General features: G+C 42.5%; 1 protein-coding gene across 39 annotated transcripts in view; it reads right to left on the bottom strand.

Annotated features, from left to right (window-relative positions):
- Nucleotides 1-18,564: 18,564 nt before the first annotated feature.
- Clasp2 (cytoplasmic linker associated protein 2) overlaps nt 18,565-25,586 on the bottom strand; it is a 170,668-nt gene continuing 163,646 nt past the window's right edge. For all 39 annotated transcript variants that reach the window (XM_040740093.1, XM_040740094.1, XM_040740096.1 and 36 more), the window contains 2 exons: nt 23,280-23,396; nt 18,565-20,270 (listed from right to left, as the gene is read on the bottom strand). In XM_040740093.1, coding sequence (XP_040596027.1) covers nt 20,184-20,270; nt 23,280-23,396 — 204 coding nt within the window. In that variant the 3' untranslated portion in view covers nt 18,565-20,183. The remainder of the gene's footprint in view (nt 20,271-23,279; nt 23,397-25,586) is intronic.

Raw genomic sequence — 25,586 nt, 5'->3', positions numbered from 1 at the left:
GACTGTACCCAAGGAAAACGAGAGTCTTTTCTCTGTCAAATATTTGCATGTAATCCTAGCACTAGGGAGGTAACACAGGAGAATCACAGTTAGTGTGAGAACAACCTGGGCTGCATACTAAGTTATGAGTACATACCTGGCTCTGAGATGGTGTGTGTGTGTGTGTGTGTGTGTGTGTGTGTGTGTGTGTGTGTGTGTGTGCGCGCACGCGCAGGCAGGGCTTGAGATATCTTAGTGGTTAAAAGCACTAGCTGCTCACCCAGAGAACCTGTAATTCATGACTGTACCTCAGCTCCAGATAATCCAGCACCCTCTTCTGACCTCCATAGGCAGCTGCACTCACATGCACACCTACGCATAATCAGACATTTTAAATCTTTTTTTCTTTTAAAGAAAAACATTCAAGGTCATTCTTTTGTTTTGTTCTTTAAGATTTATTTATTTATTACATATACAGTGTTCTGCCTACATGCCAGAAGACGGCACCAGATTGAATTGTAGATGGCTGTGAGCCACCATGTGGTTGCTGGGAATTGAACTCAGGACCCCTGGAAGAGCAGTCAGTGCTCTTAATCTCTGAGCCATCTCTCCAGCCCTCAAGGTCATTCTTATCTGTCTCAAAAATAGAAATCCATCTTGGGTGGGAATTAGGAGTGGGAGGGTGCTGCGTAATAATCCTTTTGTACATTGTATAGATTTGTCACTTGAATTGGTTTAGTGAAAAGCTGATTGGCCAGTAGCGAGGTAGGAAGTATAGGCACAACAACTAAACTAAGGGCTCTGGGAAGGGGAAGGGCAAAGTCAGAGGAGTCGCCAACAGATAAGATGGCCATGCCCTACTGAAGAAAAGTGCCAAGCAACATGGCAAAGCATAGATAAGAAATGCGGGTTAATTCCAATGTAAGCGTTAGCTAGTAACAAGCCTGAGCTATTGGCTGGACATTTACAATTAATATAAGCCTCAGTGTGTTTATTTGAGAGCTGCTGGTGGGAAAGAAACTTCCACTAGCATGAGAGCTTTGACAGGACACTGAATTACTGTGAGACAACTGGTGGGAAATCCCTGGCCAGATGGAGTCTTCTCAACAATTCTATCTTGCTCCTTTTCTTTAAAAATCTGGACCTGAGACCTAGGCCTCCTAGGGCAGCACCTGCATTTTCTCTTCCAACACAGTTTTCTGCAAGTCAGTTCTTGTGAGCAGGAGAGTGAAGGATGCTTATAGAGTCCTCTCTTGAGAATTTAGTCAGCCCTGTGTAAAAGATAGTCATTAGAAGGTTAGGGAAATGAGCAGGGAAGGAGGCAGTTGCAGGACCATGTAATCTCTACCCCAAAAGTGGGAAAACATAGGTTGTTTTAACTTGATTCCAACTTTGGAGATAGCTCCTGGAACAAGGGTGCAACAGATATTTAGAAAATGCTTTTGCTGAAGAACAAGAGAGAAGGAGAGAGAGAAGAGAGGGAGAGAGGGGAGAGAAAATATTTGCGTCAATTTCTGTCCTCCAGGAGAGATTTTTACACATTTCTTACAGCAGAGATTTATGGTGATATTTTGTTTATGATCTAACAAATAAAGCTTGCCTGAAGATCAGAGTGCAAAGGTAACCACACTAGTAGGCCATACAGGCCAGGCAGTGGTAGCACATGCCTTTAATCTCAGTAGCCACACTAGTTAGCCAGGGAAGCTGGGTGGTGGTGCACACCTTTAATACCAGCACCAGAGAGGTATATGAGGCTGGTGGAGACAGGCGTGCAGTGTATTCAGTCTACAGTCATGCTGAGGGCAGGATCACCCCAGCCTTGGTAGAGACAAGAACCCTCTAGTGGTTGACTGCTCTGCTCTTCTGATCTTCAACTTGAACCCCAATATCTGCCTCCGGTTTTTATTATTTGTACTACCGAGATGGGAGTTGAGATAATGATAGGTCAGTGACATGTGAGACCACACCATGACTGGGTCGGATTAGATATACATACTTCTTGACCTCTATTATACCTAAACCTCTGTCATTATCCTCAAAGATGGAGTGTGTTGAGGTCACTGGAACACTTCATTTGGTCCTCTTCCTAATGTTGTTACAGTGAATATATCTTTGCCTCTATTACTTGTCTAATTTTTTTAACACCACCTGGCTTATTCTTTTATTTTTGAGATTATATAATTTCTCCCTTCCCTTTTTTCTCCCTCCCCTACACTTCTTCTTGCTCTCTTCCAAATTCATGACCTTTATTCATTGTTGTTACATGCATATATGATTTTTTTTTCGAGACAGGGTTTCTCTGTATTGTTATGTAGGCTGTCCTGGAACTTGCTCTGTAGACCAGGTTGGCCTGGAACTCACAGAGATCCACCTGCCTCTGCCTTCCCGAGTGCTAGGATTAAAGGCGTGCACCGCCAACGCCTGGCCATGCATATGTTTATATACATATTCCTAAATACATAAACATAAGCTGCTCAGTCTGTAAATGTTACTTGTATGTCTTCACTGCTGATCATTTGGTATTGGTTAGCCGGTTGGTGTGCTCTTCCCTGGAGAAAAGTATTTCTTCTGCTCTCAGCATCCTTGAGTTGCCTGTAGTTCTTTGTGTGAGGCTGAGACCTGGTCCAAGTTAGATATCTATTGTTGTCCTTGTTCAGCTCATATCTAGGCAGTCATGTTGGTGAGACTTTATGGGTGTAGCTTCTGCCCTTTCCAGAAGACACAACCTCACAGTAAACTCCTCCTTCCTTTGCCTCTTACAATCTCAGTACCCTCTCCAGCAATGCTCTCAGAACCTTAGGTGCAGGAGTTACATTGTAAATGTGGGTCCAGGAATCATAAGTGTATCCATTGGAACTGGGATCCACAGCTCTGCATTTTGATTGGTTATGGTTTTCTGTAATAGTCTCCATCTGCGATGGACAGTTTCCTTCATAAGGCATAAGGACTATATTTATCTGTGATTATAAGGACAATTATTTGGAGTGCAGTTAGGGACCATGCTGGTTTAATAAACTGGTGGTTGTGGGTTCTCCTTCAAGATCCACGACTTCCCTAGTCATGGATAGTTGGCTAGGTTTCCAGGGGGAGGCATGATTTCCTTCTTGCACAGCAGGGTGTACGTCTAGATAGCTACTGGTTACCACCAAGGTGTGTGTGCCATTACTGCACCCTTAGGATTATCATGTCATGATGGTCATTGTTGTGATTCATAAATGTCAAACTGGTTAGGACTGTTGGTTTCTGATGGGGGCTGACCTTCTGTATGCTGTGAACATATGTTTCTCTTATTGATTGATGAATAAAGTTGTCTTGGCCCATGGACAGGCAGGACGTAGCAGGTAGGAAGTGTTGGTAGGGCTACCAGACTAGTGGAGAGACACCAGGTAGATGCTGAGGAAGCAAGAGATCCCAGCATCAGCAGTAAACCAAGGCCACGTGGAGATACACAGATTACTAGAGATGGGTTAATAATTAAGAGAGAGCTAGCCAGTAAAAAGCCTGAGCCATAGGCCAAACAGTTTATAATTAATATTAGCCTCTATGTGTTTATTTGGGACTAAATGGCTTTGGGACCCAGGGGGACAGAAACTTACGTGGACAGGTTTCTTTCCTCCTTTGGAAGCTGCATGGTGCCTTCTGGTACCATGAAACCTCATCTCAGGGAAGAGGCATTCAGGTCGGGCCAGGACCAGCTCGGGAGCTTTTAGGCCCTGTTATGAGAAGCTTTCCTTGAGAGGAGCCTTCCCGCCCGCCTGGTTCCAGATCCGCATCAGTCCCAAATAAACACACAGGAGGCTATATTAGTTATGAAGCTGTTGGCCTTGCTTGTCTCTTACTGGCTACCTCTGCTTTAAGTAATCACCCCATAATTGTTAATCTAAGTATGTTTCTTACCGGAGAATAGTTCCGGGCTCCCTACCCCAATGGCGTTACATCTCGACTCTCTTGTGTTTTTCCTTCCCAGAATCCTCCTGGACTCCTAGTCCCTCCCATCTAGATTCCTATTGGCTCAACAGTACTTTATTGACAAATAACAGGCAAATAACAGGACTTCCCCAACAAGGCCCTGCATCTGAAGTGTATGGTGTCTTCAGCAAAATGGATTAGCTTTCCACCCCCAGGAGGCAAAAAAAGGGCAAAGGCAATAGCCTGGGATGATTCAGGAGTCTCTTGAACAAAACTCAAAAGAGGGCCTCTCAAGCCTGGCCTTGCAGTTTTTGTTAGATGGTCTTTGGCTCTCAGGAGCATTGTCAGCTTAGGTGAGAAAATTTCGTTTAAACTATGTGTGTATATTTATACATATACTTATGTGTACTATGTTGGGGAAGTCTTATGCCAATAAAGCACTGTCTGGCCATGGGGTAGGAAGCCCGGAATGTCTCCGGTAAGAGAAATACATAGATTAACAATTATGGGGTAAATACTTAAGTCAGAGCTAGCCAGTAAGAAACAAGCAAGGCCAACAGCTTCATAATTAATATAGCCTCCTGTGTGTTTATTTGGGACTGATGCGGATCTGGAACCAGGCGGGCGGGAAGGCTTCTCTTCTCTAAAAGAAAAAGCTTCTCTTTACAGAATGGTGTCAGGAGTGGGATTGAATTTCCACGAAAAACAACAAAAGCTTTAAAGGAATTTTAGACACAGAAGAACAGAGAGAAGCACAGATTTTGGTAGCAGCAATTTTCTCAGGTGTGCTCTGTTTTGCTAGCTACAAGCCGAGATTCACGTGGCTCGCTTACTGGAGTCTTCCTGACTCGGCATAAAAAAAAAAAACAAACCAGCATGGTTGTTTTAAGAGACTCTGCTAACGATTAAAAGGTGTGTACATACAGCTGGAAATGGCAGCATTTGCTGGATGTCAGCACGGACTGAGGCAGTAAGCTGAAGTCACGCTTACGCCCGCCATCTTGAAAACAGCAGTTTAAAACAGCCGCGGTTTAAACAGATAAGACACGTGGCCAGAAAAATGTAAAGATTTACAGTAAAGTCAGACTTGCATGAACAAACCTCTAAAGGTTTACAGTGTGTTTAAAAATATACGTGAGATTGAGAGAGAAAATGAAACAGCAAAGTGGTAAATAAATACAAAAGCCGGCTGTGGTGGCGCACGCCGGTAGGATTTACTCCAGAGGCAGAGGCAGGCAGATTTCCAAAGAGAAACCCTGTCTCAGAGAAAAATAAATTAAAATAAAGTAATAATATATAAATAAATAAGCCACGTAAAGATGGAAAATACACAGAGAGTCTGGATACTGTACGCTATTATGTTTTTCAGTTTTTTCATTGCTAAGGAAGGAACAACTGCTAAAGTACACTTGATTATAAATTCTGCTGAATTAATTCAACTTATATCTTTTGAAAATGCCCTGACTTCAAAATTTAAGTATAAGGATATGTTACTTGGAAAAGGAGATTTTGCTTATGTTTCTATAGAAAATGAAAAGCTGAGGATTCCTTCTAGGCTTCTGTGGTTTGATGAACGAAGACCCCCAGAAGCAGTGGGCCAGACGTTTCAACAATTGAGACAGCTAAGATGATGCAGCTTTACAGACCATGAAAATAAGGACTTATACAGGTTTCTGAGTTTTGTCATGATCCCCATGGTATGAACAGCACCCCCTTCCAGCAGGAAGCAGTTTGGAATGAGCGACGTCCTAATTCCCATCTTGTTTATAAACCTGTTTTCATTTAAATGGGATTGTTTATAATTGGCTAGTGATCACAGCCAATCTCTTTTAATGGTAAAAAGGGGAATTATGGTATGGGTATTATTTTTCATTTATTGATACAAATTCAAGGTCAATTTTGTGATGTGTATATTTCTCCTCTTGATTAAGTATTGTGCTTATACTGATCTTTTAAAACGTAATGCATAATTGAATACAGACTATAGATAGTTACTTATAATAGAATTTATAGTTAGGTAAGTTAGGTTTTCTAGATATACAGAAATATATTTGAGATGGACAGTCTTCAAACCTCTCAAAGACCTTCAGAACATGGCATTTAAAATGGTTTAGGGTTTTTCTTGACAATGTATGCTCCTGGCAGCACCAATTATGTCTGAGAGGAAAATGGGCATCGAAGAAACTCGTTATGGAGTTTGCTTTCAACATGGCAAGATTAGCCATTTGGGCAAGAAACTGCACTTGCCTGTACTACTTGACTGTTGTTGTATATTCTGGACATGCAGGACCCATAGGAAAGTGACTGCTGAACTCAGTCTTACAGGGTTCCTGCTTCATGGAAGAGTCTACGAGACTTTCTGCAGGACAAAGAAAAATGACTGACAGACTGCCAATGCAGATGGACAGTTTTGAAATTTCCTGCTTTGCTGAGAAATCTTCTGGATACATTGTGGCCTATGGGCTGAAGATGGATGCCCCAACGTTACAGAGGAACTTTTTTGGTGACTGTCCAGGTAGCAAGATGTCTCTGTCAATCCTAGTGTTTATATATTATCCTTCTGTGGTCTTTGATGGAGTTGAAGACAGATAGTTATAATTATAGTTTTCCTTAGTTATGATAAAAGATAAGCTACATATAGAACTTTGGACTCACAAGGATGGGATGGATGATATTTTCTTTAAATCTTGCTAAAATATTGTAACTGTGTTCTTATTTGATAACTGTTCTGTCATATACAGTTTGACTGTGTTAAATTTAAGACCTTTCTTTTTGTTTAAACAGAAAAGAGGAGATGTTGGGGAAGTCTTATGCCAATAAAGCACTGTCTGGCCAATAGGGAATCTAGATAGCAGGGACTAGGAGTCCAGGAGGACTCTGGGAAGGAGAAACACAAGAGAGTTCGAGATTTAACCGCCATGGGGTAGGAAGCCCGGAATGTCTCCGGTAAGAGAAATACATAGATTAACAATTATGGGGTAAATACTTAAGTCAGAGCTAGCCAGTAAGAAACAAGCAAGGCCAACAGCTCCATAATTAATATAGCCTCCTGTGTGTTTATTTGGGACTGATGCAGATCAAGAACCAGGCTGGCGGAATGGCTCCTCTCAAGGAAAAAGCTTCCCATAACAGTACTATGTTTTTTAACATATTTTTATTGATTCTTTGGGATTTTCATATCACACATACCAACCCACCCATTTCCTAGACCGTCCATATCTGCCTGTCACATCTGTAGCATCCTCCCCAATAGAAAATTTAAAAAATTAATTAAAAACAAAACAAAACCACCCTGTCTCCAAAAACCAAACCAAACAAAAAAACCACTTGATTCCTCCATCTTTCCTGCCTCTCCAATACCTCTTCATTCGTCTTAGCGGCATTGGTAGCTGCAGTGTAATGGAGTATATCCTTTTGTCTGCTACGCTTTACTTTGCAAATATTCATTGTAACAAACTGTTGGTCTGGTATGTCATCAACACTAGACCCTTACCGAAACTCCTCCTGGATATTACCACCATTGCCGTGGGCCATGGAGATTCTTTGGTCATGGTTCTGCAGGACCAGTCCTATTACACACTCCAGCAGGTCATGGATGGGTTAGATGCTGGGGTGGGTCAATTCAGAGCCCTGGATGTAGGTTTGGGTAGTAGCTGATTTGGTCAGTCTAGGCTGCTTGGACTACCCCTTTTAGGCAAGGGACGGAGCCAGCTCTTCTACACCCATGCCACACCTGTGGTGAGGGGTGGGGCCATCCCTCCTGAGTGAAGGGCAGGAACAGATCTTCTGCCACAGTGGCCAGTGAGGGAACTGCCAGCTCTCTCAGGGTCAGCATAGCGTGGTGCCTGCTCAGTACAGCCCTCGTATTTCAACATACATGGTTCCTATGGTCCCCTGTGGTATGTTGGGCCATGGAGAAAAGCATGGTCCTTGGCAGCAGCCTGGCCCCAGACATCACCATCACCCTGGGTGGCAGCACGGGCCATTCAGCCTGGCCCCAGGGGCAGCACGGCTCTCAGACACCAACATGAGCTTAGGTGAGTGTCCAGACCCTGGGAATCTTCAGTGGTAACTGAAGCCATGGGCATCCACACAAACCCTGGCTACTGTAGGGCCATGGACCTAGACATGGCCCTTGCCAGGGGCTCAGGCCCTGACATCATCATGGCCTTGGGCGGCAGTGCAAGCCACTGAGCTTGGGATGGCCCTGGTAACAGCACAGCCCTTAGAGCCTTGGCATCCGTGTGGCCTGTGGAGGGAGCATGGGCCATGGATGTCCGCACAGACGCGGGCTGCTGTAGGGTCGTGTAGGTCGCTCACATCAGTCTGCCCCTCCCACCTTTGCCCCTTCAGTTCCACCTCATCCCATAGTCTACTTCTCGTTCCCATTTCCCCACCATACAGTTGCTCATCACAATGGCATCTGTGCCTATAGATGTCTTCAGCCAGCCCGGTGTCAGCACTGTAGGGTTTTTAAAGGTAGACAATTAAACTTGTCTCTATTTTTTTCATTTTATGTATATGGGTTCTTTGTCTGCACGTATGTCTGCGCACCAGCTGTGTGCAGTGCCAATGGAGGCCAGAAGAGAGTGTCAGATGCCTGGGATCTGGAGTTACGACTAATTGTGAGCCATCATGTGGGTGCTGGGAATAGGAACTGGGTCCTTGAGAAGAGCAGTCAGTGAGCTTCACCACTGAGCCATCTCTCCAGCTCTTCACTTGGCTCTTTAATTGGCCTTTCAAGGATGAGTGGCAGCTCCTAGCCTCATAGGGCTGCCAGGGTAAAAATTAACTTATGCAAAGCAGGATAAAATTCAGAACACTTGGGTTAGGCACCGCCTCTCATTGGGAGAATTACTGTATAGCATGCTCAAGGTCTTGGGTTCATATTAAATATGGTAAACAAAAGGTGTGTCACCACTGCCTGGCCTGTATGGATGACTAGTATGGCTAGTTTTCCACTTTGATCTTGAGGATACCTATGTTAGATAACAAAAATATTTCACAATTCCCCTTTTTTTTTGTCTAAAAAAAGGTTATAACTAATATAAGAAAAACTATATACAGTAAGTACAATAAGTATATACAATATATACAGGTAATAAGTTCATCAACAATGTCTAGCCCATTTGATTTGACAATTCAGGGAAAATACTCCATTATCTATCCTATCTTGGTGAGTCCAAAAGGTTGACCTAATTCAGCTTCTATTCTAATTTGTATTATCAAATTATCTTCTAATGTCTCTCAATCTTTTATACTTTACACCTCCTTTAGTGAGTTTCTTTTCTGAGTCTTGAAAACAAGGAAAACTGTAACTGTCTAGTCTTCAACCCCCTGAGAGACCGGGGAAGGAAATAATATTAACTGAGTAAGCAGGTAGTGAGAGCAAGTGACTTCCAAAAAATGTGAGAAATAACAAAAACAGTTGGCTGCCTAGACAGTCACCCAAGGTTCCTCTGTAATGTTGGGGCATCCATCTTCAGCCTAAAGGTCTAGCATGCTTAACAGACTTTTCTGTGAAGCAGGATTTTTGAAAGCTGTCCTGCCTTGTCTTGGCAAAGTTTTGCAGTCATTCTTTTGTATCTTGCTTGCCCAATTTAGACAGCATACCATCAGCAGTTGAGGCAAGAGCACTTTTTTGCCCAGTGGCTTACTTTTGCCACAAAGAAAGTAAACTCCATGTAGAGTTTCTTCAATGCCCATCTTCTTTCTTTAAAGTAGATTGGTGCTTCCAGGAGCAGACATGTTTCATTGTCCTAAAAAAAAAACCATATGATTATTAAAACATCTTAAATGCCATATTCTGTAGATCTCTGAAGTGTTTGAAGACGACCTGCCTATCTAAAATATATCTCTGCTTGACCTTAGAAACATACCTAATGTGACTACAAGCTTAATTGTAATAGGTGACTAGCTACTAACCTGCATTTCCTTATTATTCTATACAGTTGGTAATAATAACTTTTAAGGACTATAAATATGCATTACATTGGTAAATGAGCTGCATAGGTACGATACCTTGAACAAGATTACAAACATATTTATAGTATGTTTTAACAAAATTAATCTTAAATTTGTATTAATATGCAAAATTTGTATATAATACACAAAGGTCCAAATGAATGTAAAATATTTAAAATAGTTACTTTTAAAAAGTAGATCCAGGGGGCTGGAGAGATGGCTCAGAGGTTAAGAGCGCTGGCTGCTTTTCCAGAGGTCCTGAGTTCAATTCCCAGCAACCACATCGTGGCTCAAAACCATCTGTAATAATGCCCTCTTCTGGCTTGCAGGCATAGATGCAGACAGAACACTGTATACATAACAAATAAATAAATCTTAAAAAAAGTAGATCCAATAATCTACCTTTTTTTTTTTTTTTTTTTTGGTTTTACGAGACAGGGTTTCTCTGTATTGTTTTGGAGGCTGTCGGTCCAGCCTAGCCTCGAACTCACAGAGATCTGCCTGCCTCTGCCTCCCAGGTGCTGGGATTAAAGGCATGCACCATCATCGCCTGGCCCCAATAATCTACCTTTTTATCTTATCATATTTATATCCTCCCTTTTCCAGAGTACCACACCCCCATGTTTGTCTTATTGGTTGATGAATAAAACACTGTTGGCTGCCAATAGGGCAGCAAGATAGGTGGGACTAGGATACGAGGAGGATTCTGGGTAGTGCAGGCAGAGAGGAGTCGTCATGAGATTCCAGGAAGTGACATAGCTGGGCAGAATCAGAATATACGCAAAGACAAACAGGAGATCGCTTTCTTTTCTCTGTGGAGACATTGAACAGTCAAGATGTAGGACACCAGAGGATTAAGAGGTCCCTGGACCTTTCTCTGGTGTTAAGAGAAGCTTTTTCCTTGAGAGGAGCCATTCTGCCCGCCTGGTTCTAGAGCTGCCAGTCCCAAATAAACACACAGGAGGCTATATTCATTATGAAGCTGTTGGCCTTGCTTGTTTCTTACTGGCTAGCTCTGACTTAAGTAATTACCCCATAATTGTTAATCTAAGTATTTCTCTTACTGGAGAATGGTTCCGGGCGTCCTACCCCCATGGCATTACATCTTGACTCTCCCGTGTTTCTCCTTCCCAGAATCCTCCTGGACTCCTAGCCCCACCTATCTAGATTCCTATTGGCTCAACAGTACTTTATTAACAAATAACAGGCAAATAACAGGACTTCCCCAACATCTCCTCTTTTCTGTTTAAACAAAAGAAAGGTCTTAACTTTAACATAGTCAAATTATATACAACAGAACAGTTATTAAGTAAGAACACAGTTACAACATTTTGTCTATGCTTCTCTTAACACTCTGGTAAGGTAAGACAACATGGAGATATTTATAGAACCGTTAATAATTAAGATAAGAAACCTTAGCCAAAGGTTATATAGCATCTGTGTGCTTCTTTGGGGGCTGAGAAGGGCAGTGGGACCAGCCAGGTCAGAAAACCTCACTTTACAACCCCCCCTTTTTTTTGTTTTTTTGAGACAGGGTTTGTAGACCAGGCTGGCCTTGAACTCACAGAGATCCACCTACCTCTGCCTCCTGAGTGCCGGAATCAAAGGTGTGTGCCACCAATGGCCAGCTAATCTATCCTTTTTATCATTTCTGCATCTCCCTTTTTTCTTTTCAGAGCAAGAGCCTGAATCTAATCTCCTTTGTTTAGTGTTTTTCCTGACCATTACCAACAACAACTTAAATCAATTGCCCTAAACAATGACAAATAATTTATAACCCATGAATGATCAAAACCCACCCACCCTACCTCCTGGTAATGTGGGGATCGTGTTCTTAAATTTACTTCCTGCTGTCTGGGGGCAATGGCATCTTTAAGGGTTCCTGAAAAGAAAAATTTGGGTTAACCGACAAGTCTTGGGAGAAGTAGCTGTATCATTTGTTGTCCAGTCTCTGTATACTGGGAAAGTGCAGGGCTTGTCTCAAGTCCTTGCTAGATTAGTCTGTAAGGCTGGATCATCTCAGCATCATTTAGAAATTGTTCTGAGCAGTTTGTAGCACAAAGCCAATCCTAGGTTGGTGTTGTAGCTTAATGGTGTTATTAGTGTCCTGGTGGAATTGTTGTGGGGTTCCATCAACGTTTTAGAGATTCAGAGATCACATTAGGTCAGATTATTCCTTTTCTTGGTAATTTTTTTCTGGCCTCCTGCCTTCTTTGGATGCTTATTTGTCCAAAAGTCTTTAAATTCTTCAAGATGGTTCAGACAATTCCCTGAAAAGACAAAACCAAAATCCTTCCCCAACCCTAACTTTGAGGAGGTTCCTAATCTAATCTTTAGCCATTTTGATTTATGATTTCTCCCGAAAATTTTCTTTCATCTTCTAAAGTTCTTCTATCATTCAGAGCAGCATGTTTTCTTACAATAGGCACTAGGTTTTTTAATTGCCCTGGGAAGGAGTTTCTTCCAGATGTCAGGAAACAACCAAATTTTGCATAGGAGCCTGTGAGAAGCTCTTCAAGGCATTTCCTCATGGCAAAGGATTACTTTGAATGTCCCTTGTTGACCTGCATTCATTAGTCCAATGCCTGCCTTTGCCACACCTTCTGCTTAATCTAGAAGCAAGGAGTGCTCTGTTTGAATGATTTATGCTTAGAAACAAACATCATTTCTAGGGATACCCTATTTACAGTCCCTTTTAAGGTGACCTTGTTTGCCACAATTAAAACACTTGACATTTCAATTTTTTTTCAAACCTCTTGAAATCATCTCTCCCGTCCATGTATCATCATGAGATTCTATATTGACTGTATCTCGGATCCATTCCTCCAAGGGGGCTGACCTTGCCTTTAAAGGCCTAATTATCCTTTTGCATTGAGAATTAGCATTTTCAAAAGCCAGAGATTCAATTATTATTTGTCTAGCTTCTGAATTTGGTATCATTCTATTCACTGCTGATGTCAATCTTTGTAAGAAATCTGTGAAGGCTTCCTTTGGGCCCTGTTTAACTTTAGTGAATAATACAATTTCCTTTCCTACTTCTCCAGTTCTGTCCCAAGCATTCAAAGCTGCTGTGTAGCACAGCAGGACGTGATCATCATATAGACACTGTCTTTCTATATTACCATTATCTCCCTCTCCAAGAAGTTGATCTTGGGAGAATTCCATACCTCTAAATCTACACTATTGTTCAACAGTCTTAGCTTCTTCTTTGAACCAGGTAATCCTTTGTAATTGTGGACCAGGCTCTAAAGCAGCATTAACCAAGTACATCCAGGCTGTAGAATAATTCTATTTCAAACTGACCATGAGTTTAACATCTGCTTCACAAATAGTGAATGTATGCCATGAGTTTCCCACTTCCTTGAATCTCTTTAAATCTAACACTGGCACTAGAGTCCAATTAGTTCTTCAGAGCTTCTATCATTTAGCAATTCCTGTAAGGGATTCCTGGGTATATTAAGTTTGGTTGTTTGAAAACCTTAGGCTGTTCCTCTCTAGCCTTATAATGCAATGATGAAATTGTTTCTCCTTTAAATTCCCTCCAGGTTTAAATATCTCTATGATCTGTTCTTAAGTTTTTCTAAGGCCTGCATCTTGGCCCTTCTATCAACCAACTTTTTTTTTTTTTAGAGACAAACCAATAATTATCAAACTAACAACACAAGATTATCAAAGTGATAATTAACAGTATGCCAGTCTTGGTTAAGTTGATTATCCCTTCATTTTAATTGTTTCAGTTTTAAACCATTCATTGTGTAATCATACAGAGACTTAGTTTTCTCCACTGTAATAGTGTCTCCCATTTCTTCATGTGGGAAAAAACTCTCTCTTTTAACTAATTCCTTCCTTTTAAGAATTCCTAATTGTCTTATTGTCTTACCAGATATGCTGACAATGTCAGTAAACTGTGAGTGTAGTATGTCAGAGAACTAGCTTGAAGCCAGGAGCTGAGGGTAGCAACCCAGGAAAAGGGCTGTAGGGAAAGCCCCAAACCAACAGGGGTGGGGTGGGGTGGTGGATGCTGAAACACCACATGTGGCTGGAGTTGCCTGGAGGCAGAGCCAGCTGGTCTAGGACTGGTAATTCCCATGGCATTTGAAGCCTAGGTGCTTCTGGAGTTTGCATGGCAGCTGGAGACTGTTTTAGAGAGGCTACAACAGGAAAATCCCAAACTTGCTCACAGGCTTGGGGAAAAAAGAAAAGAAAACCTAGCCAGCTGGCGAGTGACCCCGGTGGGAGCCCGGCTTGCAGCTCCCGTCTGCCATGGTGGCTGCAAAGCCACAGGCAGTGACTTTTTCACCAATCTTGTACCTTTAAGTTGGTGCCAATATGTAGCATGAATAATTAAAACCCGAGACAGATATTGGGGTTCAAGCTGAAGGTCAGAAAAGCAGTCAACCACTAGATAGTTCTTACTTCTACCAAGGCTGGGGCCATCCTGTCCTCAGTGTGACTGCAGACTGAATATTCTGCACTCCTGTCTCTACCCACCTTATGTTCCTCTCTGGTGCATCACCACCACCAAGCTTCTATGGCTAACTAGTGTGGCTGTTGGGATTAAAGGAGTGTGTCACCACTGCTGGCCTATATGGCTGACTAGTGTGGCTAGTTTTGCACTCTGATCTTCAGCCAAGCTTTACTTGTTAGATCATAAACAGAACACCACCACATTGTGTTTTGAAACAAGGTTTTGCTGTATAGCCCTGGCTGATGAGGAACTCACTATGCATCGAGTTGGCTTGGAACTGACAGCAATCCTTCCACATCAGCCTACCAAGTGCTGAAATTACACGTGTGTGCCCCATGCCTTGCTGGTTCTTTCTGTTTCATCACTTTGATATAAAGTCTGCAGTTAGCAAGTGAAATGCTTGGTGTGGGGTCATTAGGTGGAACAGTTCAAGTCTGGGGTAGGAAAACGAGCAGCGTGTGAAGGAAGGCGGCAGCAGCCAGGCTGCTTGGGAGGCAGCTGCTTTGTTATCAGAACCGATGCTCAACAGAGTGTCATAGTAACCAGGTGATAACGGGGTTTACATGTGAACTCTCCATCTCCCCTCATCCTCAACACTGGCAACCACCATTCTCTCATTTCTGTCTACTCTGAGTATTGTAGGTACTGCATGAAAGTGTAACCATGCAGTATTCAGACTTTTAACACTAGCCAGCCTCTGTTGAAGGTTATTTGTCTGGTTTCCTCGGTTACTGCACTGTTGCTGACCTGGGGTAAAAACTCAATGTAAGCAAGTTTGTTTTTTTGTTTTTTAATTTGTATTTGTTTCTGTGGACTGTGGAGTTGACAGCAGTATTTTGAAGTAAAATCCACCATTTTGGAGCAGGGTATGTTGCAGACTGTGTAGCACACATGAAGCTCTGGATTTGATTCCCAGCAGCTTGAGATCATCCTCAGCTATACACTAAGCTTGAGGTTGCCCATTCTATATGAGACCATGTCTTAAAACAGGAAACAACAACAAAACCCAAAACAAAAGCCTCCAAGTAACCCCAACCCCAACAATAGTAACAAAATCCAACAATAACAACAAACAAAATCCCCAACCACTTTCATGAGAGGAACTTTAAAAAACCCACCCTGTGTTAACCTGAAACTTCTGAACAGAATGTACTGCTGGAGAAAACATATAGGATTAAGTTGGTATGATGGTTAGTCTAGAATCACCTGGGAAGAGCGTCAATGAAGGACTGTCTGAATCAGGTTGGCGTGGGGCTATCTATGGGAGATTATCTTAATGACATTGAGAAACCTGCTCACCACAAGTGACACCATTCCTTAGGAAGGAGATCCCCAAACTTCTTTAGAGAAAGGAAACAAAGAACAACTATGTGTTCAATCATCTATGGCTCTCTGCTTGACTGTGAATGTACTGTGACAAATTCTTTCAGGCCGCCATATGTAAGTGTATCATATGCATGTCTGGTGCCCAACGAGTCCACAGAAGAGGGCACTAGATCCCCTGGAACTGGAGTTACAGATGGGTGTGAACTGCCATGTGGGTGCTGGGAACCGAACCTGGGTCCTCTGAAGAGGTGGTGTTCTTAACTGCTGAGCTACCTCTCCAGACCCACTTTCAGACTATATTAAGATAGCTGGAAACCAATTATTTGGCAGGATGTTTAGCATGTAAGCTGTATAAATAAAACCAAAATAAAACCAAACCACTCAGTGAGAAGTAAACTCACCATGTGGTTAAAGTGTGAAAAACAGGGCTGTAAGGATGGCTCAGAGGTTATGAGCACTGGCTGTTCTTCCAGGGGACCTGAGTTCAATTCCTAGCACCCACATGGTGGCTCACTACCATCCACAATATAAGATCTGGGACTCTCTTCTGGCCTGCAGGCATATATGCAGACAGAACACGGCATACATATTAAATAAACTAATCTTTAAAAAAAAAGGTGTGGCTGGGCGTTGGTGGCGCACGCCTTTAATCCCAGCACTCGGGAGGTAGAGGCAGGCGGATCTCTGTGAGTTCGAGACCAGCCTGGACTACCAAGTGAGTTGCAGGACAGCCTCCAAAGCCACAGAGAAACCCTGTCTCGAAAAACCAAAAAAAAAAAAAAAAAAAAAAAAAGTGTGAAAAACAAAGCAAAAATCCACCCTCATGTAAAAATAGACTTCAGTGCCTTTACCTGGCTGGTTACCACAGAGGACCTTTCTATAGTTACATTACATCTTAGGTAAACACAACAAAACAGAACAGAAGTCAGTAACATTTAAAAACCCAGAAGAACTAAACATGCTTTATAACCTGGAATTAAAGTATACTTAAAAATATGTGTGTGTGCTAGGCAGTGGTGGTGCATGCCTTTAGTACCAGCACTTGGGAGGCAGTGAGGTAGGTGGATCTCTGAGTTCAAGGACACACTGGTCTACAAAATGAGTTTCAGGATAGCCAGGGCTGTTATACAGAGAAACCCAGTCTCAAAACAACCCCCCCCAAAACGTGTCTGTATTGTACAGAAAGAGTCTTGCTATGCTGCTCAGCCTGGTCTTCTGACTCTCGGATTTAAGCTATTCTCCTGCCTCAGCCTCCCAAATAGCTGGGATGACTGTGGCATGGTGTATGGCACTATACCTGACTTTTAAAACTCTTCTAATTAATTCTCAGCAATGCCATAAATGCATTAGTTTGGGGGAGAAAAGCAAGACAAATAAAATACTTAAAGATTTATTTTTATTTGTGTTGTTTGTTTGCATGTTACACATATGAAGGGAGCATTGGGTTCCCTGGAGGTGGAGTTACAGATGGTTGTGAGCCATCTGAAGTGGGTGCTGGGAGATGAATTCTCAGGTCCACTGAAAGAGTGATGCTATCTTTGGCTGTCAACTTGACTACAGCTGGAAGTAACTAAAACCCCAAAGGGACACACCCGTGAGGGGATTTTGCTCACTTTGAAGTGTGACGATGCACTTCTAGTCTGGATCTTTGAGGTAGGAGGACATACCTTTGATCCAGATCTTTTGAGATGGGAAGATCTGCCTCTAATTTGGGCCATGTCTTTTGCTGGAAACCTCTATGATACAAGGACATGGGAGAAAGTTTGTACGTGTTACCTGCTTGCTTTTGCCTCACAGGACATCCAACCCTTCACTAGCTGTAGAGTCTCCCTCTTCGGGATTCCAGCACAGTTTGAATCAGTTAAGACATCCAGCCTTTATGGGCTGAGCAAGCACTGGGTTCTTGGGACTTTCCATTCACAGGCAGCCAATGTTGGATTAGCTGGACCTAATAAATCCCCTTTCTATATATGTAGAGAGATATTCATTCTAAGTTGTTATTCTAGAGAACCCCAATACAAAGGGCAAGCACTCTTAACTGTGAGCCATTTTCTTCAGCTAAAGACATTAAAACAGTAGCTTTTTTGGTATGACTGTAACAGCTGATATCTAAGTACGTTTCTCAAACAAACAAAAGTATATTGCATACAGTGACCTGAATATTAATATTTTTTTTTGGTTTTTTGAGTCAGGGTTTATCTGTATTGTTTTGGAGGCTGTCCTGGAACTTGCTCTGTAGACCAGGCTGGCCTCGAACTCACAGAGATCGGCCTGCCTCTGCCTCCCGAGTGCTGGGATTAAAGGTGTGCTCCACCAACATACAGCCCAAGCTTTTCTTTTATGCAGCGCATTCGTTTCTTCAGTGCCTACTGTTAGACCCAGGGGCTAGATCTAATTTTTCAATCCTATTATCCAGCTTAAATAGCTCTAACTCAGCTGTCAATAGTAATGAAAACAGTATTTTAAAGCAGACGTCAAAATTAAATCAATAAGCTGACTCAAAATGATTATGAAATACACTAAAGGTCTGAATACAAAACATTACTGAGCAGAGCTCAGTGTTTAAGTTGTAAGACACACATATGCTTACACATATGTGGTGGTTGCTCCTGATATTTGCAATTCAAATACACACATAAAATTTATGAGGACATGCCGGGCCTTGGTGGCGCAAGCCTTTAATACCAGCACTCGGGAGGCAGAGGCAGGCGGATCTCTGTGAGTTCAAGGCCAGCCTGGTCTACAGAGCGAGTTCCAGGTCAGGCTCCAAAGCCACAGAGAAACCCTGTCTCGAAAAACCAAAAAAAAAGAAAAAAGAAAAAAAATTTATGAGGACTTAACTGGTCCAAGACCTTTCATGTTTATGTAAGAACCTGTACCTCTTATTATGGTTAGACAGAAACAGCCAAGGTACACTGTTAGGGTTTTCAAGTAATGTTATGTACAGTTTTATTGCCAGTATATGCACAACAGTAAGCATAGAACTATAAATACACAATGTCATTAACAGTAAAAAACAAAGTGTTACCGGTAGGGGGTTGAGGATATGGAGCAATATCCTTTCTCTTGCTGCTGGAACAGAATAAAAACAAAGGAAGGGAAAAGCCTACAACCAACCATCCATCCAGTTCTCTTGGCTTAACTTCTTTACATACATTTCTACATTTTTTTCAGTTGAATAAAGTATAGATAACTCTGTAACAATAGCAAACTGCTTCCCTAATAGCCATTTGCTTTCCAGTCAAATTCACCTTATGTTAGGATTTAAAAAAAAAATGAAAAAAGGTCAAGATGAGAAATAAATGGTATCCTGGTTCCAAATTACCTAATTTGGCGTTTTACCCAAACTGGTAATATTTGAAAGTTGGCTGCACATAAAAATAACAGCTTTAGCAGAGGTGAGGTGATTTAAAAAAATGTTAAAAGGTTACAAAACATCACCTTAAAGTAGTTTTCCAAGCCACTGCAGGCAGCGGGTCAGTAAAGCGTCAGCCCTGAAGAGGTAGAGAGTGTGAGCCCATTGTTCACGAGCCGTGGCACCATCTTCTCTCATCAGGATCAGCGTTTTTTTTCATAAGACAATTTCATGGTCAAAGGAAACCAGGTTCCACCACTCAACAGAAAGGTCCTGGTTGACTCCCATGTCAATAATTAGTTTATCAATTGAGAAACAGAAGACAGTCAAAGACACACATGCACTTGATTTTTTTCATCTGTTTCCATTATCAAGTCTATTCATAAGTGAATTTGATATTAATAAATACAACAAAAAGCATCATTCACAACAAAGATAAACCAGAAAGCTCTGCAACAAAACCTTCCATTTTAGTAATTCCCATGGAAACCCAGGCAGGTGATTTGGTGCAGCTTTCTTACGGGGCCAGAGAAGGGGCACGGCTTTAAGTAAAGGTGGCAAGATCAGAACCAACAGACACATCAGTCTTACAGAACTGGCTGATTCTATGACATTTCTCTTTGAGGGCATCCCAAAGAAGTCGCAGCTAACGACATGTGCCACTGCCACATCAACAGAGCCTGGCTGCAGTTCCTAGTAGCCCTGCTTTGTCTCACATCATTGTCAACATCTCTAGCATAGGACATGATACGGAACAAAACTCAAGTAGCAATAAAAATATTCTTCTGCAGTTGAATAAAGGCAAAAAAAAAGTTTAGTCTGTTAAACTTTTAAAGCCTGAAGCATTCCTGTTTAACCAGCATTTAAAAAAATTTATACAATCATAACACTGGCAAAGGTTAATGGGAAGACAAAGAAGTACAAACATGTGAAATGGTGAATTAGATTAAAAACTTTCTTTGTACGGATCAACTGATGTTAATACTGCTTCTCCTGAATTTGGAATAACTATTATAAAGTTACATGCAGACTGAGGACACCCTCTGTCACAGAAAATACAGAACAGAACAAAACAGAAAACTAGATAGAACTGGGAAACGGTAGCTTAGTCCCAAAAGCTGTACTTGAAAGTTTCCTTTCTTCCAGGAGGGCAGGCAGTTGTCTTTTCCGAGACCTGCAGTACTAACTTTGTCCAGAAACATCAGTAGTGGGGTCAGCTCCTGCAGAGCCCGTCTGTGCACGTTTGATGTAAAGGTTCAGCAGCTTCATCTGTAGGTCAAAGCCACAAAGCCATCTGAGCAAACTGCTCTAATAATAACATGAGCTTGGGTACACACACACACACACACACACACCCACACCCCCACACACACACCCACAGAGAAGACCTGAAAGATAGACATGAGGGGACAGGGTCTCTCATAGCCATGCTGTCCTCAAATTCGACATGTTCAGTTTATGTGGTGCTGGGGTGAACCCAGGGCTTTGAGCATACTAGGCAAGCTGTTGATAACTGAGTCACATACCACACCCTGTGTGTCTATTTTCACTTTGTCTTTTTGCAACTTTATATGTAAATCCGTTCACAGTAAAAACAATTGTTGGGATTTGGGAAAACTCTAAATGAAGGTAAATGCCTCTGGTTAGCTGCACTCAGCTAAAATTTAACCATCATCGTTCATTCTCATCCTGTAGATAAGAACAAGTTTCAAAACTCGTTAGGATTAATATATTAAGAAAAATAACCTTTATCTAAATTTTTAAGTCTTACAGATGAACCACAAAGTTTTAGTTTAAGATACCAGCCAAAGTTGCATGGTAATCGGGATTACAGTAAAGCCTCAGGAGGAACTAGGGGCGTGGCAGTCCACACCTGTAATCCCAGCACCTTCGGGGCAAAGAGAGAAGGACTGCTGCAAACCCAAAGCCAGCCGGCACTGCAGAAGATTCCCCAAACCGGGACAAACAAAAACAACAAAGCTGAAGAGAAGAGGAGTGTAGTATCTGATTGTCTTTCTGTTTGCTTTCAGAAACAATCTTGAGCTGCAGTGTAGCCTGGCCTGGAATTTGCTATGTACCCTAGACTGACCTCCAAGTAGCAATTCTCAGAACTTGAAATGGAAGGTCAGGATCCACAGGAAGCAGAGCAGCTACACAAGCTGTTTCCTAGTGTCCTAAGCTTCAGAAGCGCAGACAACAGTCCAAGAAACGTCTTGACAGATGGTGATGAGAGACTCCCAAACAAAAAAGTACAGGGCATATAGTGGAGCCAAAGAAAGGATTTGTAAAGTGTAGTTTCCACTTATCAGTTTAGAAAATGTGGGTGACAGATACAAAAAATAACTAACTGGGGGGGGTATCTTGAAAAAGTATGGCAAGACAGAACCACAAAGTTAGGATAGAATAGAAAGAGGAGAGAATTTGCTTTTCTGAATTATGATCATGAGGCAGTTGATAAATATTATGCTCAAAAATACTAATGGGTACAAACTGTAAGTGCAAAAGGCCTTTCTAAGTAAGAGGTGGCTCTGGGTACTCAGGGATTGAGGAGGACACTTTGGAGGTAACAGGTAATTTTGACTATGGTGGAAATTTCAGTGGACAAGAAGCTGCAGTGACGGAGGTGGCAGCATAGGAGTTATGGGAGAGGTGGTTGTGGCCTCTATTAGTGGTCCTGGTTGCTCTGATCAGTCTTGGAAATGTAATGGCCAGTAACCATTAAACTATGGACTATGCTGGGGGCAGTGTTGGTGGAGGACACTCTGGCACTCCCCAAGATATGGTAGCAGGTTTAAAATACAACCAAGTTCTTGGCAGGAAAGAGGAAGCTTTTCAGGGCAGGTGGCCTTGAGAGGGCCCTCCCACACAGAAGATAAGCTATGAAAACATGCACAGAAGCACCAGTGGCCCACATCAGCAGCACTACAGAAGCAGCAGGAGGCTCTTCTGCAGAAGCCACAGTGCAGCTACTGACAGTCAGGCTCACAATTCACAGAAGACTCTGCTTTCCTTCTCACCGGGCCAGGCACAACACCTGTAGGTGCAGCGGTGGCACCAGAAATGAATGAGACACTTGCTTGGAGTGGTGGCGCACACCTTTGATCCCGGCACTTGGAGGCAGAGGCAGGCGGAGCTCTGAGTTCCAAGTCAGCTGGGATTACATGGTGAAGACTTTGTCTTAGAAAACAAACAAACCAAAGGAATTAAGAAATTTACAGACAGACACAGCAAGTAATTCTTGCTCAGTCTCTGGGGTGCTAGAATCACAGGTCTGAAGGGGGTTTTAATCACATTTTCAAAGGAAATTTTTAAAAATTTCAAGTGTTCCACATTTTGGAAGATATAATTTGTGAATAACTACAACAATCTGTTCTTAACTAAACTGTTTTAGAATACTTGTTGAAGATGTGTTACATTTGTTTATGCTGTGGAACATTTGTTTAATGTTGCAAAGATGTGCTACATTCTTTCATGTTGCAGCTGTTTAACTGGGAAGCTGTGCTTCTGTGCCTGTCTAAAACACCTGATTGGTCTAATAAAGAGCCCAGGGGTCAACAGCTAGGCAGGAGAAAGGATAGGTGGGGCCATCAGGCAGAAATATACAGAAGAAATGAGAGAAACAGGGAGGGAGGGAGGGGGAGAGAGAGGGGGAAGGGGGGACAGGGAGAGATGGGGAAAGGGAGAGAGAGAGAGAGAAGAGCAAGGAGTGAGAAAAGGAAAAGGAGAAGGGCAAGGAGAGGAGGACCCCAGGGGCCAGCCACCCAGCTTCACCGCAAGCCACAGAGTAAGAAGTAAAGAAAGGTATATAGAAAGGTAAAAGCCCAGAGGAAAAAAGTAGACAGGATAGAAAGAAGGCAAGCTAAGGCTAGGCATTCGTAAGTAAGAATGAGTCTCTGTAGGTTTATTTGGGAGCTGGGTGGTGGGCTCCCAAAGGGTCAAAGAGTAAAAATAAACTAACATTAAAACCTTCCCCCTGGGAGAGGGGGGCCAGGATGTAAGTGTGGGAGTCGGAGACTGTCAGCTGTTACAATCAGGAGCTCCAGGTATTAACCCACAGCAACCTCCTGACCATCCCACCTCTGTTGGTGTTAGTAACTGCAGTGCAGACCTTAGGAGCAGAGAAGAGCTAAAAGGCAGCTGGGGGAATAAAGGCAAAGTGAAAATTCAGAGAGCTATTTACTAAAAGTTGAGTAGCGAGTTCACCATCTACACACAGAGAACTAAGTCTTCAGAACTCGTCATGGCTGCTACCTGATTGCCAGCCTCAGTGCTACTTACTTTACTGCCAGTGAGTTGACTGAGGTGTGGCTTGAGTTCATCACCAATCACTGCATGAACAGCTACCAGGCAGAAGACACAAGCTTTCCGGACACTGCTTTCTGAATTATCGTAGCCCTAGGAAGAGAGGCCACGTTAGTGTCTTTGATGTTTAAGGAAGCCACCTTAAGGGACAGAAGGGAGCTCTAACATGAACCCTCACCTGAGTCATCCTCCCCCCGCCCCGCACCACACCAGCTGCCAGTGTTCTTGCCATGTCCTTTCTCTAGAATCCACTCTGCAGACATCCCCAGAGAATGCAAATCAGAGGCAGTGCAGACCTCCTTGCCATCTAATAAGAACCTGTTAGATGCCATGGTTTGCCAGTCAAGGCCTTCCCATAACCCAGGCCTAGCATGTTTCACATGTCTCCCTCTTTAAATAACCTTCTCAAATAAATCCAGTCTAGATAATGCACTTCTCTTATGTTTGGACACACCCTTTATTCTCTCCCAATAGTCCATAGAAATCCTATTCATAAATACTAAATCCGTTACCTGAATATAAGTAAACACTTTGCCAAGAGTCCATCCCCACTAAAGTCATATCTTTTCTAAAATGACTGAAAACATACAAATATTAGACTATCCCTTTGAAAGAAATTCATAATAAAAGATGTAACTATTCAGTTTTACCATCTTTGTAGAATTATAAATGAATGCTTATCCATTTAGCACAATCCTAATTTCACTACTCCTTAGTACTATAAATTTAGTCTTGATTTCTGTGCTGTGAATGAACCCAGGGCTTTAAGTATGATGGGGAAATATTCTAACCCTAAACTCAAGTGTATATGCTCTAGGCTGACTTCTGCTGACTTTTCCAGTTACAAGTTAACACTCAGATACTACTATATGTGACATTCAAATGCTGTGAAGGGCTTGCTGTGTGACCAGGACAAGTCAGGCTAACAATACTCAGTGTCCAGTGAGATATGACTGATCCTCGAAGAAGAGTTACTGATGCCATCCATGGTCAGGAGAGAGCTGGGTAGGAAACGGATACTCAGAAAACACTTCACAGTGAAATCCTAAAGGAGGAAGAAGCTGGTTGGGACAATGAAGTGGAGTGGGTAGGGATGGAGCTCAGTTGGTAGCATGCTTGTCTAGGTCTCACAAGGCCTTGGGTTTGATCCCCAGCACTGCCTAATCTCAGCACCCAGGAGGGGAGGTAAAGGCAGGAAGATCACAAGTTCAAGGTTACCCTATGCTATATAGCAAATTCAACTGCATGGACAGACATAATACAGGCAAATATCTATACACATAAAACAAAAATACATCTCAAAAGATAAAAAGGACAAAAAGTCATGAGGGCTAAATGTATCAGAGAGAGAGAGAAGTATATGACTTCACAAACAACCTAGCAGCACTTCCTATGTGTGAATAAATTCACTCATTAAAAGGAGAACACATATAATAGGAGGGTTTGAATCCCAGTAATTAGGAGGCTGAAGCAGGCATATCTCTGTGAGTTCTTGGCCAGCCTGTTATTTACATTGAGTTCTAGGTCAACCAGAGATATAAAGTAAGATCCTGTTTCTAAAATCAAAACAGAAACACATTAAGTAGGAGGATGAGGCAGGCAGGAGCAGCTACATGAGGTATGGCTCATTCTGGCTGTGGAAATTGTGAGGGAGCTGAAGAGGTATGACATCAGAGCTGCACTCAGGAGGTCAGTCTCTGAGACCAGCTTAATCTGGTTTGTATTAGCTTCCTGCTCCCGTGTAACAATTATCTAAACCCTTAAACCTCACTCAAATCCCCTTGTTTTAAGGCCTTGGCATGCCAATCTGTCTCCATTTCCTGTCTGTACTATGTGTAATCCCTTCTGCCTCTCCCATTTATGAGCACCTATGACAGCAGTTAGGGAGCACTGAAAAAACCCACGGCTGCCTCACCCCAATACACCTAACTTGTCACAGCTGCACACATTATTCATAAAAGGTAATATTTACAAGTTACATAAAGCAGAACTTGGCATCTTTGTGACCACTATTCAAACTACTACACCACCTGTCCATTTCCCCTTTTCATTTAAAAAGTAATTTTTAATTTTATGTATATGGTGTTTTGTCTGCGAGGATGACTGCACCAAGTCATGTGTGACCTGTGGAAGGCAGAGGGCATTGCATCCCCTGGAGCTGGTGTAAGAGATGGTTCTGAGTGCTGGGAGTCAGACCCATGTCCTCTTGCTAGTGCTATTAACTGCTGGGCCATAGCTCCAGTCCCACACTTCCATTCCTGTATTGCTGAGACAAGGCTTTAG

This window comes from Mesocricetus auratus, unplaced genomic scaffold, assembly GCF_017639785.1.
Source record: "Mesocricetus auratus isolate SY011 unplaced genomic scaffold, BCM_Maur_2.0 Super-Scaffold_100691, whole genome shotgun sequence".
Lineage (NCBI taxonomy): Eukaryota > Metazoa > Chordata > Mammalia > Rodentia > Cricetidae > Mesocricetus > Mesocricetus auratus.
Note: the sequence above shows the minus strand (reverse complement) of the source record. Positions and strands in the feature narration are given on the sequence as shown.